Genomic DNA, 15,519 nt, shown 5'->3' with positions numbered 1-15,519 from the left:
CACGTCTCTTACAAACACCCTTTGATACATGACCCCCCCTCCCCACCCCAGCTCCTCACAACGCCTCTACCTCCCCCCCACCCCGTGCTCTTCACCTCTCCTCCACCCCACTCCCCTGCTCCTCACCTCTCCTCTACCTCCAGTACCTTCCCCCCACCTCCCCTGCTCCTTACCTCTACTCCACCTCCCCCCTACTCCTCTCCTCCACCTCCCCACCACTCCCCTGGTCCTCACCTCTACTCCACCTCCCCCGCACCTCTCCTGTACCTTCCCCCCCACTCCTCAATTCTCCTGCACGTTCTCCCCACTCCTCACCTCTTCTCTACCTCCTGCACCTTCCCCCCCACTCTTCACATCTCCACCGTCTCCCCGCTCATCACCTCTTCCCCTTCCCTCCAGCTCCCCGCTTCTCCTCCTGCACCTTCTCTCCAGCTCCTCACCTTTCCTTCGCCACCTACACCTTCTCCCAGCTCCTGCACCTTTCCCCCGTTCCTCACCTCTCCTCCACCACCTACACCTTCTCCCAGCTCTTGCACCTTTCCCCCGTTTCTCGGCTCCCCTCCACCTCTAGTACCTTCTCCCAGCTCCTGCACCATTCCCCCGTTTCTCGGCTCCCCTCCACCTCTAGTACCTTCTCCCAGCTCCTGCACCATTCCCCCGTTTCTCGGCTCCCCTCCACCTCTAGTACATTCTCCCAACTCCTCACCTCTCCTCCACTTCCTGCACCTTCCCTTCCGTCTCCTCACTCATGCTCTGTTTGGGGGTTACGGGCCCCCTTGCTCTCTCCCCGAGTGAGTGCAGTGCCAGACCCCGGGATTCCACCTCTCTCTCCAGGACGGCCACCTCGCACAGGTCTCTGCGGATCAGTTCTGGGCTGCGCATGGCTGTAGGTTCTGACAGAGGACCTTCCAGGCTCTGCAGCCAGCACTTCGTGGAGCTGAGCTCATCTAGCAGGCGGCTGACCTGGGGAGATGGCAACTGTTATAACTCGTACAGAGAGTGAGCAGAGACCACTACACACTCACAACCGAGTGCACACGTGTACGAGCACGGTACTCACTAATCACAAACTGAAGTCATTTCTTATGTTCAACACAATCAACTGTCCGTGTAATGTATGTCGGGTGTAAGCTCCTTGGATCAGGGACACGCTTTCCTTTTGGATCAGTTTGTGTAAACTTGGTACAGTATTTGTTTTTGTCATTTTGTTGAATTTTAGTGGTAGAACACAGGTTGGTGGCCATGCTTAAGTGGGATTTCAGTGGTAGGATACAGGTGGATGCCATGCTTAAGTGGGATTTCAGTGGTAGAATACAGGTTGGTGGCCATGCTTAAGTGGGATTTCAGTGGTAGAATACAGGTTGCTGGCCATGCTTAAGTGGGATTTCAGTGGTAGAATACAGGTTGGTGGCCATGCTTAAGTGGGATTTCAGTGGTAGGATACAGGTGGATGCCATGCTTAAGTGGGATTTCAGTGGTAGGATACAGATTGATGGCCATGCTTAAGTGGGATTTCAGTGGTAGGATACAGATTGATGGCCATGCTTAAGTGGGATTTCAGTGGTAGGATACAGGTTGATGGCCGTGCTTAAGTGGGATTTCAGTGGTAGGATACAGGTTGATGGCCGTGCTTAAGAGGGATTTCCGTGGTAGGATACAGGTTGATGGCCGTGCTTAAGTGGGATTTCAGTGGTAGGATACAGGTTGATGGCCGTGCTTAAGAGGGATTTCCGTGGTAGGATACAGGTTGATGGCCGTGCTTAAGAGGGATTTCAGTGGTAGGATACAGGTTGATGGCCATGCTTAGGTAGCATTTCAGTGGTAGAAATGAGATGGATGAATGCTTAAGTATCTAACTGTGTATTTTAGTGGGATGGTGGGAGATGAGAAGCTTTGGGTTAGATTAGGACCTGCCTGTCGATGGGTGTGTATGATCGGCTAGTGGTGGATGGCTGTGGTTAAATCCTCTGTCTGAGAATTTCAGTAGTAGGATAGACAATGTATTAGAAAAGGATCACTCGTGGTATTGTTGATCTGCGCGCGTGTGATCATGAATCCAGTGAGCCAGAGAGATCTCCTGCACAGTAAACAAGAAGATATCCGGGCGCTCCAAGTGGTCTTAATTAAATATAAAATGCGTTTATTTAAATCAGGGCTGAGATTTGTCAAAATGACCAGATTAAGCCCCACAGTATACTTTAAATACCCTCCTCTCAGTGACCTCTACCTGAAAAAAGGCACAGACCCCACCCACTAGCTGTAATCCCCCAAGGTTGGACCAAAACGTGGACCCTGATCTAAATAAAACACATTTTATACAGTATTTCACTAAGACCACTGGTGTGCCGGGATATCTGCTTGGTTAGTGATAGGATAGAGACGGTTTGCCATGGGTTAGGGCTAGGGTAGAGCGGGTCTGTAGAAGTCCGTATCGGGATAGAGATGGGTGGGTGCGGTTCAGTTAAAAGAGGATGTCTATGGCTGTCATTAGTAGCAGAGAGATGGGAGGCGTTGGGTGAGTGAGGTGGGCATGTCTATGGCTCTCATTAGTAGGAGAGAGATGGGAGGTGTTGGGTGAGTGAGGTGGGCATATCTATGGATCTCATTAGTAGGAGAGAGATGGGAGGCGTTGGGTGAGTGAGGTGGGCGTGTCTATGGCTCTCATTAGTAGGAGAGAGATGGGAGACGTTGGGCGAGTGAGGTGGGCATGTCTATGTATCTCATTAGTAGGAGAGAGGTGGGAGGTGTTGGGTGAGTGAGGTGGGCATATCTATGGATCTCATTAGTAGGAGAGAGATGGGAGGCGTTGGCTGAGTGAGGTGGGCATGTCTATGGCTCTCATTAGTAGGAGAGAGATGGGAGGCGTTGGGCGAGTGAGGTGGGCATGTCTATGGATCTCATTAGTAGGAGAGAGATGGGAGGTGTTGGGTGAGTGAGGTGGGCATATCTATGGATCTCATTAGTAGGAGAGAGATGGGAGGCGTTGGGTGAGTGAGGTGGGCATGTCTATGGCTCTCATTAGTAGGAGAGAGATGGGAGACGTTGGGTGAGTGAGGTGGGCATGTCTATGGCTCTCATTAGTAGGATAGAGATGGGAAGCGTTGGGTGAGGTGGGCATATCTGTGGCCCTCATTAGTAGGAGAGAGATGGGAGGCGTTGGGTGAGTGAGGTGGGCATGTCTATGGCTCTCATTAGTAGGAGAGAGATGGGAGGCGTTGGGCGAGTGAGGTGGGCATGTCTATGGCTCTCATTAGTAGGAGAGAGATGGGAGACGTTAGGTGAGTGAGGTGGGCATATCTATGGCTCTCATTAGTAGGAGAGAGATGGGAGGTGTTGGGTGAGGTGGGCATGTCTATGGTTCTCATTAGTAGGATAGAGATGGGAGGCGTTGGGTGAGTGAGGTGGGCATGTTTATAGCTCTCATTAGTAGGAGAGAGATGGGAGACGGTGGGTGAGGTGGGCATGTCTATGGCTCTCATTAGTAGGAGAGAGATGGGAGGCGTTGGGTGAGTGAGGTGGGCATGTCTATGGATCTCATTAGTAGGAGAGAGATGGGAGGCGTTGGGTGAGTGAGGTGGGCATGTCTATGGCTCTCATTAGTAGGAGAGAGATGGGAGACATTGGGTGAGTGAGGTGGGCATGTCTATGGCCCTCATTAGTAGGAGAGAGATGGGAGGCGTTGGGTGAGTGAGGTGGGCATGTCTATGGATCTCATTAGTAGGAGAGAGATGGGAGGCGTTGGGTGAGTGAGGTGGGCATGTCTATGGCCCTCATTAGTAGGAGAGAGATGGGAGGAGTTGGTTGAGTGAGGTGGGCATGTCTATGGCTCTCATTAGTAGGAGAGAGATGGGAGGCGTTGGGTGAGTGAGGTGGGCATGTCTATGGCTCTCATTAGTAGGAGAGAGATGGGAGGCGTTGGGTGAGTGAGGTGGGCATGTCTATGGCTCTCATTAGTAGGAGAGAGATGGGAGGCGTTGGGCGAGTGAGGTGGGCATGTCTATGGATCTCATTAGTAGGAGAGAGATGGGAGACGGTGAGTGAGGTGGGCATGTCTATGGCTCTCATTAGTAGGAGAGAGATGGGAGGAGTTGGGTGAGTGAGGTGGGCATGTTTATAGCTCTCATTAGTAGGAGAGAGATGGGAGACGGTGAGTGAGGTGGGCATGTCTATGGCTCTCATTAGTAGGATAGAGATGGGAGGCGTTGGGTGAGTGAGGTGGGCATGTCTATGAATCTCATAAGTAGGATAGAGATGGGAGGAGTTGGGTGAGTGAGGTGGGCATGTCTATGGCTCTCATTAGTAGGATAGAGATGGGAGGCGTTGGGTGAGTGAGGTGGGCATGTCTATGGTTCTCATTAGTAGGAGAGAGATGGGAGGCGTTGGGTGAGTGAGGTGGGCATGTCTATGGATCTCATTAGTTGGAGAGAGATGGGAGACGGTGAGTGAGGTGGGCATGTCTATGGCTCTCATTAGTAGGAGAGAGATGGGAGGCGTTGGGTGAGTGAGGTGGGCATGTCTATGGCTCTCATTAGTAGGAGAGAGATGGGAGACGTTGGGGAGTGAGGTGGACATGTCTATAGCTCTCATTAGTAGGAGAGAGATGGGAGAGATGTTGGGTGAGTGAGGTGGGCATGTCTATAGCTCTCATTAGTAGGATAGAGATGGGAGGCGTTGGGCGAGTGAGGTGGGCATGTCTATGGCTCTCATTAGTAGGAGAGAGATGGGAGACGTTGGGTGAGTGAGGTGGGCATGTCTATGGATCTCATTAGTAGGAGAGAGATGGGAGGCGTTGGGTGAGTGAGGTGGGCATGTCTATGGATCTCATTAGTAGGAGAGAGATGGGAGGCGTTGGGTGAGTGAGGTGGGCATGTCTATGGATCTCATTAGTAGGAGAGAGATGGGAGGCGTTGGGTGAGTGAGGTGGGCATGTCTATGGATCTCATTAGTAGGAGAGAGATGGGAGGCGTTGGGCGAGTGAGGTGGGCATGTCTATGGATCTCATTAGTAGGAGAGAGATGGGAGGCGTTGGGCGAGTGAGGTGGGCATGTCTATGGATCTCATTAGTAGGAGAGAGATGGGAGGCGTTGGGCGAGTGAGGTGGGCATGTCTATGGATCTCATTAGTAGGAGAGAGATGGGAGGCGTTGGGCGAGTGAGGTTGGGCTTTTCTATGGCTCTCAGTAGGAGAGAGATGGGAGGCGTTGGGCGAGTGAGGTGGGCATGTCTATGGCTCTCATTAGTAGGAGAGAGATGGGAGGAGTTGGGTGAGTGAGGTGGGCATGTCTATGGCTCTCATTAGTAGGAGAGAGATGGGAGGCGTTGGGTGAGTGAGGTGGGCATGTCTATGGATCTCATTAGTTGGAGAGAGATGGGAGACGGTGAGTGAGGTGGGCATGTCTATGGCTCTCATTAGTAGGAGAGAGATGGGAGGCGTTGGGTGAGTGAGGTGGGCATGTCTATGGCTCTCATTAGTAGGAGAGAGATGGGAGACGTTGGGGAGTGAGGTGGACATGTCTATAGCTCTCATTAGTAGGAGAGAGATGGGAGACGTTGGGTGAGTGAGGTGGGCATGTCTATAGCTCTCATTAGTAGGATAGAGATGGGAGAGATGTTGGGTGAGTGAGGTGGGCATGTCTATAGCTCTCATTAGTAGGATAGAGATGGGAGGCGTTGGGCGAGTGAGGTGGGCATGTCTATGGCTCTCATTAGTAGGAGAGAGATGGGAGGCGTTGGGCGAGTGAGGTGGGCATGTCTATGGATCTCATTAGTAGGAGAGAGATGGGAGGCGTTGGGTGAGTGAGGTGGGCATGTCTATGGATCTCATTAGTAGGAGAGAGATGGGAGGCGTTGGGTGAGTGAGGTGGGCATGTCTATGGATCTCATTAGTAGGAGAGAGATGGGAGGCGTTGGGCGAGTGAGGTTGGGCTTTTCTATGGCTCTCAGTAGGATAGAGATGGGAGGCGTTGGGCGAGTGAGGTGGGCATGTCTATGGCTCTCATTAGTAGGAGAGATGGGAGGCGTTGGGTGAGTGAGGTGGGCATGTCTATGGCTCTCATTAGTAGGAGAGAGATGGGAGGCGTTGGGCGAGTGAGGTGGGCATGTCTATGGCTCTCATTAGTAGGAGAGATGGGAGGCGTTGGGCGAGTGAGGTGGGCATGTCTATGGCTCTCATTAGTAGGAGAGAGATGGGAGGCGTTGGGCGAGTGAGGTGGGCATGTCTATGGATCTCATTAGTAGGAGAGAGATGGGAGGCGTTGGGTGAGTGAGGTGGGCATGTCTATGGCTCTCATTAGTAGGAGAGAGATGGGAGACGTTGGGTGAGTGAGGTGGGCATGTCTATGGATCTCATTAGTAGGAGAGAGATGGGAGGCGTTGGGCGAGTGAGGTGGGCATGTCTATGGATCTCATTAGTAGGAGAGAGATGGGAGGCGTTGGGTGAGTGAGGTGGGCATGTCTATGGCTCTCATTAGTAGGAGAGAGATGGGAGACGTTGGGTGAGTGAGGTGGGCATGTCTATGGATCTCATTAGTAGGAGAGAGATGGGAGGCGTTGGGCGAGTGAGGTGGGCATGTCTATGGATCTCATTAGTAGGAGAGAGATGGGAGGCGTTGGGTGAGTGAGGTGGGCGTGTCTATGGCTCTCATTAGTAGGAGAGAGATGGGAGACGTTGGGTGAGTGAGGTGGGCATGTCTATGGATCTCATTAGTAGGAGAGAGATGGGAGACGGTGGGTGAGGTGGGCATGTCTATGGATCTCATTAGTAGGAGAGAGATGGGAGGCGTTGGGTGAGTGAGGTGGGCATGTCTATGGCTCTCATTAGTAGGAGAGAGATGGGAGGCGTTGGGTGAGTGAGGTGGGCATGTCTATGGCTCTCATTAGTAGGAGAGAGATGGGAGGAGTTGGGTGAGTGAGGTTGGGCATGTCTATGGCTCTCATTAGTAGGAGAGAGATGGGAGGCGTTGGGTGAGTGAGGTGGGCATGTCTATGGATCTCATTAGTAGGATAGAGATGGGAGACATTGGGTGAGTGAGGTGGGCATGTCTATGGCTCTCATTAGTAGGAGAGAGATGGGAGGCGTTGGGTGAGTGAGGAGGGCATGTCTATGGCTCTCATTAGTAGGAGAGAGATGGGAGGCGTTGGGTGAGTGAGGTGGGCATGTCTATGGCTCTCATTAGTAGGAGAGAGATGGGAGGCGTTGGGTGGGTGAGGTGGGCATGTCTATGGCTCTCATTAGTAGGAGAGAGATGGGAGGCGTTGGGTGAGTGAGGTGGGCATGTCTATGGCTCTCATTAGTAGGAGAGAGATGGGAGGCGTTGGGCGAGTGAGGTGGGCATGTCTGGGATGTTCAGTGGTAGAAGGGAAAGTCCCCTAATTTCCTTACCTCTGGGGCCCCTGGGCACGATGCACGTAACACAGCCTCATTCTGAGCCACCTTCCTCACTCTCTCTCTGCTCTCCAGGGAGTTCCTCCTCCTGAAGGTCAGCAGTAAAAGAGAGGTGAAACACACTGAGCACTGTATAAAACATATGCAGGGAGGTCTCCCCGATGTCTGTGTATCAGGGGTGAGAGGTACGTGTCCCTGTGTATTAGGAGGAGGTGAGAAGTATGTGTCCCTGTGTATTAGAAGGAGGTGAGAGGTACGTGTCCCTGTGTATTAGGAGGAGGTTAGAGTTACGTGTCCCTGTGTATTAGGAGGAGGTGAGAGGTACGTGTCCCTGTGTATTAGGAGGAGGTGAGAGGTACGTGTCCCTGTGTATTAGGAGGAGGTGAGAGGTACGTGTCCCCGTGTATTAGGTGGAGGTGAGAAGTATGTGTCCCTGTGTATTAGGAGGTGAGAGGTACGTGTCCCTGTGTATTAGGAGGAGGTGAGAGGTACGTGTCCCCGTGTATTAGGAGGGGGTGAGAGGTACAGTACGTGTCCCTGTGTATTAGGAGGAGGTGAGAGGTACGTGTCCCCGTGTATTAGGAGGAGGTGTGAGGTACGTGTCCCTGTGTATTAGGAGGAGGTGTGAGGTACGTGTCCCTGTGTATTGGAGGGGGTGAGGGGTCCGTGTCACCGATGCCTGTGTATTAGGAGGAGGTGTATCCGGTCGCACACCTCTTGCTGAGCCCGCGTCCCGTCGTTGCCCGCGCCTCACAGTCCCGCCGCTCTTCCTTCACCTCCCAAATCCCTGCGCTGCCATTTTCTCTCTGCGTATAGAACAGCAAGAAGCTACTCCTGGGGCCGAACCTCCATCTAGAGCGTAAGCTCCGCAGGTCAGTACCCTCCTCCCGGTCTCAGTCTTAACGTGTCTCACCATGTTACGCCTCCCCCAGGCTCACACATTGTACTGCGCAGCGGGACATGTTAGCGCCATAACAATAAAAGATAATGACACCTCTTGCGTTTCAGGCCCCCTCTGCTTGGAGCTGTACCCCCTTCCCCCCTGCACCCCCTCCCTCACCCCTGTACCCCCTCCCCCACCCCCTGTACCCCCTTCCCCATTCTCCCCTGATTAGGGGTCATCCTTGAACCACGTGAGCTGTGTATACTGACCCTGGGTACTGTGGTCATCCTTGAACCACGTGAGCTGTGTATACTGACCCTGGGTACTGTGGCCAGGTTTCCCAGCATCCCTTGCTGCGTTCCCACGCTGCTCTGCTCCTCTGTGCAGGGGGTCGGCGGCCTGCCCGCTTCCCCGGGCCGCTCGTTCCTACGGGACAGGACGGGGGGACGCCTCAGCGCTAATAATAAGCAGGCAGCCAGGGATTGGAGCCCAGCGCAGGCCTGACAGGGGAGGGGGTGTGAGTATCCCCGGGCACTGATACTCTGCCATCACTAAGTACCCGGGCACTGATACTCTGCCATCACTAAGTACCCGGGCACTGATACTCTGCTATCACTAAGTACCCGGGGCAATGATACTCTGCCATCACTAAGTACCCGGGGCAATGAGCAAACTGGGGTACAGAAAACAGCCCCAGATTGAGCCGAGTGGACGGGATATTTCCGCGCGTTAAGAAGCTGGGGCGCCGTTTCCCGGCTGCTAATTGGTGCAGAGTAAATGATGCGGTTTCTCTTTGCGTTACAAAGCAGGCGCGGTTTTACCATTTCTGTACTCAGAGGTCATAGGCCCTATCAGTCATGAAGATGTGTGCCTGAGTGTGAGTGTGTACTCCCTGTACCTGAGTACCTGCTGTAGCTGAGTGTGTATACTCTGTATCTAAGTGATTGATGTAGCTGAGTGTAAGTGTGCTCTCTGTAGCTGAGTGTAAGTGTGCTCTCTATCTGTACATAAGTGCTTGCTGTAGGGTAGTGTGAGTGTGTACACCCTGTACCCGAGTGCCTGCTGAATCAAAGTGCTTGGTGTAGCCGAGTGTGTGCTTTCTGTACCTGAGTGCTTGCTGTAGCTGAGTGTGAGTGTGTGCTCTCTGTACCTGAATACTCCTTGTAGCTGAGTGTGAGCTCTCTGTACCTGAGTCCTGGCTGCAGCTGAGTGTGTGCTCTTAGTTCCTGAGTGCTTGATGTAGTTGAGTGACTGTGTGCGCTCTCTGCCTGAGTGCTCACTGTACATGAGTGCTTGCTGTAGCTGAGTATGTGCTCTCTGTTCCTGAGTGCTTGCTGTAGCTGAGTGTGCGCTCACTGTACCCTAGTACTTGCTGTAGCCGAGTGTATGCTCTGTACCTGAGTCCTGGCTGTAGCTGAGTGTGTGCTCTCAGTTCCTGAGTGCTTGATGTAGTTGAGTGACTGTGTGAGCTCTCTGCATGAGTGTTCACTGTACATGAGTGCTTGTTGTATCTGAGTGAGTGCTTCCTGTACCTGAGTGCTTGCTATATTTGATTGTGTGCTTACTGTACCTGAGTGCTTGCTGTAGCTGAGTGTGTGCTCACTGTACCAGAGTGCTTTCTGTAGCTGGGTGTGAGTGTGTTCTCTCTGTACCTGAATGCTTGCTGTAGCTGAGTGTATGCTCTTTGTACCTGAGTGCTTGCTGTAGCCAAGTGTGTGTGCACTGTACGCGAGTGCTTGTTGTAGCCGAGTGGGTGCTTACTGTATGTGAGTGCTTGCTGTAGCGGAGTGTGTGCTCACTGTATGCGAGTGCTTGCTGTAGATCAGTGTGTGCTCTCTTTCCCTGAGTGCTTGCTGTAGCTGAGTATGTGCTCTCTGTAACTGAGTGCCTGCTGTAGCTGAGTGTGCGCTCACTGTACCTGAGTGCTTGTTGTACTTGATTGTGTGATCACTGTACCTGAGTGCTTGCTGTAGCCGAGTGTGTGCTATCTGTACCTGAGTGCTTGCTATATCTGAGTGTGTGCTCACTGTACCTGAGTGCTTGCTGTATCTGAGGGTGTGCTGACTGTACCTGAGTGCTTGCTGTAGCCGAGTGTGCTTTCGGGACCTGTGCTTGCAGTAGCTGAGTGTGTGCTCACTCTACCCGAGTGCTTGCTCACTATACCTGAGTGCTTGCTGTGTCTGAGTGTGTGCTCACTGTACCTGAGTGCTTGCTGTAGCTTAGTGTGCACTCACTGTGTCCGAGTGATTGCTGTAGCTAAGTGTGTGCCCACTGGACCTGAGTGCATGCTGTAGCTGAGTGTGCACTCAATGTACCTGCATGCTTGCTGTAGCTGAGTGTGTGCTCACTGTACCTGTGTGCTTGCTGTAGATGAGTGTGCACTCACTGTACCTGGGTGCTTGTACCGGAGTGCTTGCTGCAGCCGAGTGTGCGCTCAATGTAACCGAGTGCTTGCTGTAGCTGAGTGTGAGTGCACACTCACTGTGGCGACGTGCTTGCTGTAGCTGAGTGTGCACTCACTGTACATGAGTGCGTGCTATAGCTGAATGTGAGTGTACACTCACCACACCTGAGTGCGTGCTGTGCCTGCGTGTGTGCTCACTGTACACGAGTGCTCGCTGTAGCTGAGCCTGCACTCACTATACCCGAGTGCTTGCTATAGCTGAGTGTGCCCTCACTATACCTGAGTGCTTGCTGTAGCTGAGTGTGCACTCACAGTACCTGAGTGCTTGCTGTAGCTGGGCCCACCTCTCCTTCACCCGATGCTGTATGTGACTGGCTTGAGTTGCCAGAACGGGATGAAGACTGGACACCTGTGATACTGTCACATCCAACATCTGCAGGACAGAGAGTGAGGTGAGACTGGGGGGCGGGGAGAGGGAGGGAGAGAGAGAGGGAGGGGGGGGGATAGAGACATGGGGAGAGATAGGGGAAGAGAAAAAGAGGGGGAGAGATAGAGAGGGGGGGGGGAGAGGGGAGAGAGAGAGGGGGGGAAGAGAGACATGGGGAGAGATAGGGGAAGAGAAAAAGAGGGGGAGAGATAGAGAGAGAGGGGAGAGAGAGAGAGAATGGGGGGAGGGTGGAGAGAGAGAGAAAGAGGGGTGGAGAGAGAGGGGGAGAGAGAGGATGAGAGGGAAAGAGAGAGAGGGAGAGAGAGGATGAGAGGGAAAGAGAGAGAGGGAGAGAGAGGATGAGAGGGAAAGAGAGGGAGGAGAGAGACAGAGAGACAGAGAGTAGTGAGGGGAGGGGGAGCAGTGAGGGGAGGGGGAGCAGTGAGTCGAGGGGGAGCAGTGAGGGGAGGGGGAGTGGGGGGGAGCAGTGAGGGGAGGGGGAGCGGGAGCAGTGAGGGGAGCGGGAGCAGTGAGGGGAGCGGGAGCAGTGAGGGGTGGGGGAGCGGGAGGTGGAGCAGTGAGGGGGAGCAGTGAGGGGAGGTGGAGCAGTGAGGGGGTAGCTGAGGGGGGAGGGGGAGCAGTGAGGGGAGGGTGAGAGGGAGCAGTGAGGTGAGGGGAGGGGGAGCAGTGAGGGGGGGAGCAGGAGCAGGAGCAGTGAGGGGAGGGGGAGCAGTGAGGGGAGAGGGGGAGCAGTGAGGGAAGGGGGAGCAGTGAGGGGGAGGGGGAGCAGTGAGGGGAGGGGGAGAGGAAGCAGTGAGGGGAGGGGGTGCAGTGAGGGGAAGGGGAGCAGTGAGGGGGGTGGGGGAGCAGTGAGGGGGAGCAGTAAGGGGAGGGGGAGCAGTGAGGGGGAGCAGTGAGGGGAGGGGGAGAGGGAGCAGTGAGGGGAGGGGGAGCAGTGAGGGGAGGGGGAGCAGTGAGGGGATGGGGAGCAGTGAGGGGAGGGGAGGGGGAGCAGTGAGGGGAGGGGGAGCAGTGAAGGGAGGGGGAGCAGTGAGGGGAGGGGAGGGGGAGCAGTGAGGGGAGGGGGAGCGGGAGCAGTGAGGGGAGGGGGAGCGGGAGCAGTGAGGGGAAGGGAGCGGGAGCAGTGAGGGGAGGGGGAGCGGGAGCAGTGAGGGGAGGGGGAGGGGGAGCGGGAGGGGAGCGGGAGCAGTGAGGGGAAGGGGAGGGGGAGCGGTAGCAGTGAGGGGAGGGGGAGAGGGAGCAGTGAGGGGAGGGGGAGCAGTGAAGGGAGGGGGAGCAGTGAGGGGAGGGGGAGCAGTGAAGGGAGGGGAGGGGAGCAGTGAAGGGAGGGGAGGGGGAGCAGTGAGGGGAGGGGGAGCAGTGAGGGGAGGGGGAGCGGGAGCAGTGAGGGGGGCAGTGAGGGGAGGGGGAGCAGTGAGGGGAGGGGGAGCAGTGAGGGGAAGGGGAGCAGTGAAGGGAGGGGAGGGGGAGCAGTGAAGGGAGGGGGAGCAGTGAAGGGAGGGGGAGCAGTGAGGGGAGGGGGAGCGGGAGCAGTGAGGGGAGGGGGAGCGGGAGCAGTGAGGGGAGGGGGAGCGGGAGCAGTGAGGGGAGGGGGAGCGGGAGCAGTGAGGGAGGGGGTGCAGTGAGGGGAGGGGGAGCGGGAGCAGTGAGGGGAGGGGGAGCAGTGAGGGGAGGGGAGGGGGAGCAGTGAGGGGAGGGGGAGCGGGAGCAGTGAGGGGAGGGGGAGCGGGAGCAGTGAGGGGAAGGGGAGCGGGAGCAGTGAGGGGAGGGGGAGCGGGAGCAGTGAGGGGAGGGGGAGGGGGAGCGGGAGGGGAGCGGGAGCAGTGAGGGGAAGGGGAGGGGGAGCGGTAGCAGTGAGGGGAGGGGGAGAGGGAGCAGTGAGGGGAGGGGGAGCAGTGAAGGGAGGGGGAGCAGTGAGGGGAGGGGGAGCAGTGAAGGGAGGGGAGGGGGAGCAGTGAAGGGAGGGGAGGGGGAGCAGTGAGGGGAGGGGGAGCAGTGAGGGGAGGGGGAGCGGGAGCAGTGAGGGGAGGGGGGCAGTGAGGGGAGGGGGAGCAGTGAGGGGAGGGGGAGCAGTGAGGGGAAGGGGAGCAGTGAAGGGAGGGGAGGGGGAGCAGTGAAGGGAGGGGGAGCAGTGAAGGGAGGGGGAGCAGTGAGGGGAGGGGGAGCGGGAGCAGTGAGGGGAGGGGAGCGGGAGCAGTGAGGGGAGGGGGAGCGGGAGCAGTGAGGGGAGGGGGAGCGGGAGCAGAGTGAGGGGAGGGGGTGCAGTGAGGGGAGGGGGAGCGGGAGCAGTGAGGGGAGGGGGAGCGGGAGCAGTGAGGGGAGTTGGAGCGGGAGCAGTGAGGGGAGGGGGTGCGGGAGCAGTGAGGGGAGGGGGAGCGGGAGCAGTGAGGGGAGGGGGGGCGGGAGCAGTGAGGGGAGGGGGGGCGGGAGCAGTGAGGGGAGGGGGGGCGGGAGCAGTGAGGGGAGGGGGGGCGGGAGCAGTGAGGGGAGGGGGGGCGGGAGCAGTGAGGGGAGGGGGAGCGGGAGCAGTGAGGGGAGTTGGAGCGGGAGCAGTGAGGGGAGGGGGAGCGGGAGCAGTGAGGGGAGTTGGAGCGGGAGCAGTGAGGGGAGGGGGAGCGGGAGCAGTGAGGGGAGGGGGGGCGGGAGCAGTGAGGGGAGGGGGAGCGGGAGCAGTGAGGGGAGTTGGAGCGGGAGCAGTGAGGGGAGGGGGAGCGGGAGCAGTGAGGGGAGGGGGGGCGGGAGCAGTGAGGGGAGGGGGGGCGGGAGCAGTGAGGGGAGGGGGAGGGGGAGCGGGAGCAGTGAGGGGAGGGGGGAGGAAATGAAGGAGTGTGAGAGATGTGGGGAAAGAGTGAGATCATCTGCAGTGTGAAGTGTCTCTTAGACCTTCCCACACGTGTGTAGCGTGTGCACACCATGTCTCCATATGTATCACACACGTTTCCGGCACCCTCCTCCTCTCATTGCATGTCAGTATCTCCGGCGGGGTAGGGGTTAACACGATAACTATAACCCACGTGTGGCGTGTTTCGTGTCCTGCGCACGGGCACCGTACCAGGCAGAACAGACCCCCGGGTGGTGCTGTAACTCAGGGGCGCTGAACTCCCGCCCCCCCTCCAAACAGGACAGGTTTCAGGATATCCCAGCTTCAGCACAAGTGTCTCAATCAGAGGCTCCGTCAAAGACCAAGCCTCTGATTGAGCCACCTGTGCTGAAGCAGTGACTGATTGAGCCACCTGTGCTGAAGCAGGGACTGATTGAGCCACCTGTGCTGAAGCAGTGACTGATTGAGCCACCTGTGCTGAAGCTGGGATACCCTGAAAACCTGGCCTGTTGGTGAGGCTTGAGGACTGGAGTTGATTGGATAAGTGACTTATCCGGAAAGTCTCTGCACGCCGAGAATGTTCCTCGCAACGCAGCGCGCCAAAGTACCGCAGACAGGGGGGCGCGTGGCGCGTGAGAACGGTCACCCCACACCGGGTGCCTGGGGAATGTCTGTCCCTGCGTGTGTCCGTGTGTCATACATAGCGTGTTCCGTGGTCTGGCTACATGCGTGCAGCATACCTGTCTGTGCACATACGTGGCGTGAGCACGCACGCACGGTAATTACAGACGTGTGCGTGTCCGAGTATAGGCGCCGCAGGAACAGATTCACTAAACGGAGCTAAGCCGCACCGCCCCCAAACCTGCCTGTGTGTCACAGCGTATCGCTGCTTAGTAAACATGGGCCTCGGGGTGCGTGTTCTCTTACCATGATCTGGCTGGCGATGTCACGCACATCACGGTCTCCGCGTCCTTCTCCTCCGTTCATCACGCACACAATACTTCCCTGAGAGCAACGAGAGCCGGGTTTCCCTCCTCCTACATATAGTGATACCAAGTATGCCCGTACCCCCTGCCACCTACACACAGCCACTCGCACACCAACCCCTCCTCATGGGGGGTCTCCCTGCCACCTACCCACAGCCACCCGTACCCCAGCCCCCTCCTCTGTGCACATGGGGGGGGGTCTCCCTGCCACCTACACACAGCCACCCGCACACCAGCCCCAACCCCCTCCTCTGTGCACATGGGGGTCTCCCTGCCACCTACACACAGCCACCCGTACACCAGCCCCCTCCTCTGTGCACATGGGGGGGGGTCTCCCTGCCACCTGCACACAGCCACCCGTACACCAACCCCCTCCTCTGTGCATATGGGGGTCTCCCTGCCACCTACACACAGCCACCCGTACACCAGCCCCCTCCTCTGTGCACATGGGGGGGGTCTCCCTGCCACCTGCACACAGCCACCCGTACACCAACCCCCTCCTCTGTGCATATGGGGGTCTCCCTGCCACCTACACACAGCCACCCGTACACCAGCCCCCTCCTCTGTGCACATGGGGGTCTCCCTGCCACCTAT

The 15,519-nt window shown here is 56.7% G+C and overlaps 1 protein-coding gene across 4 annotated transcripts in view; it reads right to left on the bottom strand.

The window, feature by feature from the left end:
• The window catches only part of LOC142493986 (spectrin beta chain, non-erythrocytic 5-like), a 183,268-nt gene that overhangs the window by 97,538 nt on the left and 70,211 nt on the right, over positions 1 to 15,519 (bottom strand). For all 4 annotated transcript variants that reach the window (XM_075598818.1, XM_075598816.1, XM_075598817.1 and 1 more), the window contains 6 exons: positions 14,867 to 14,944; positions 10,988 to 11,103; positions 8,584 to 8,692; positions 8,098 to 8,189; positions 7,381 to 7,471; positions 707 to 963 (listed from right to left, as the gene is read on the bottom strand). In XM_075598818.1, the coding sequence (XP_075454933.1) occupies positions 707 to 963; positions 7,381 to 7,471; positions 8,098 to 8,189; positions 8,584 to 8,692; positions 10,988 to 11,103; positions 14,867 to 14,944 (743 nt within the window). The remainder of the gene's footprint in view (positions 1 to 706; positions 964 to 7,380; positions 7,472 to 8,097; positions 8,190 to 8,583; positions 8,693 to 10,987; positions 11,104 to 14,866; positions 14,945 to 15,519) is intronic.

The sequence above is a fragment of the Ascaphus truei genome, chromosome 4 (genome assembly GCF_040206685.1).
Source record: "Ascaphus truei isolate aAscTru1 chromosome 4, aAscTru1.hap1, whole genome shotgun sequence".
NCBI classification, from domain to species: Eukaryota; Metazoa; Chordata; class Amphibia; order Anura; family Ascaphidae; genus Ascaphus; species Ascaphus truei.
The sequence above is the reverse complement of the archived record's forward strand: the minus strand, read 5'-3'. Positions and strand labels throughout refer to the sequence as shown.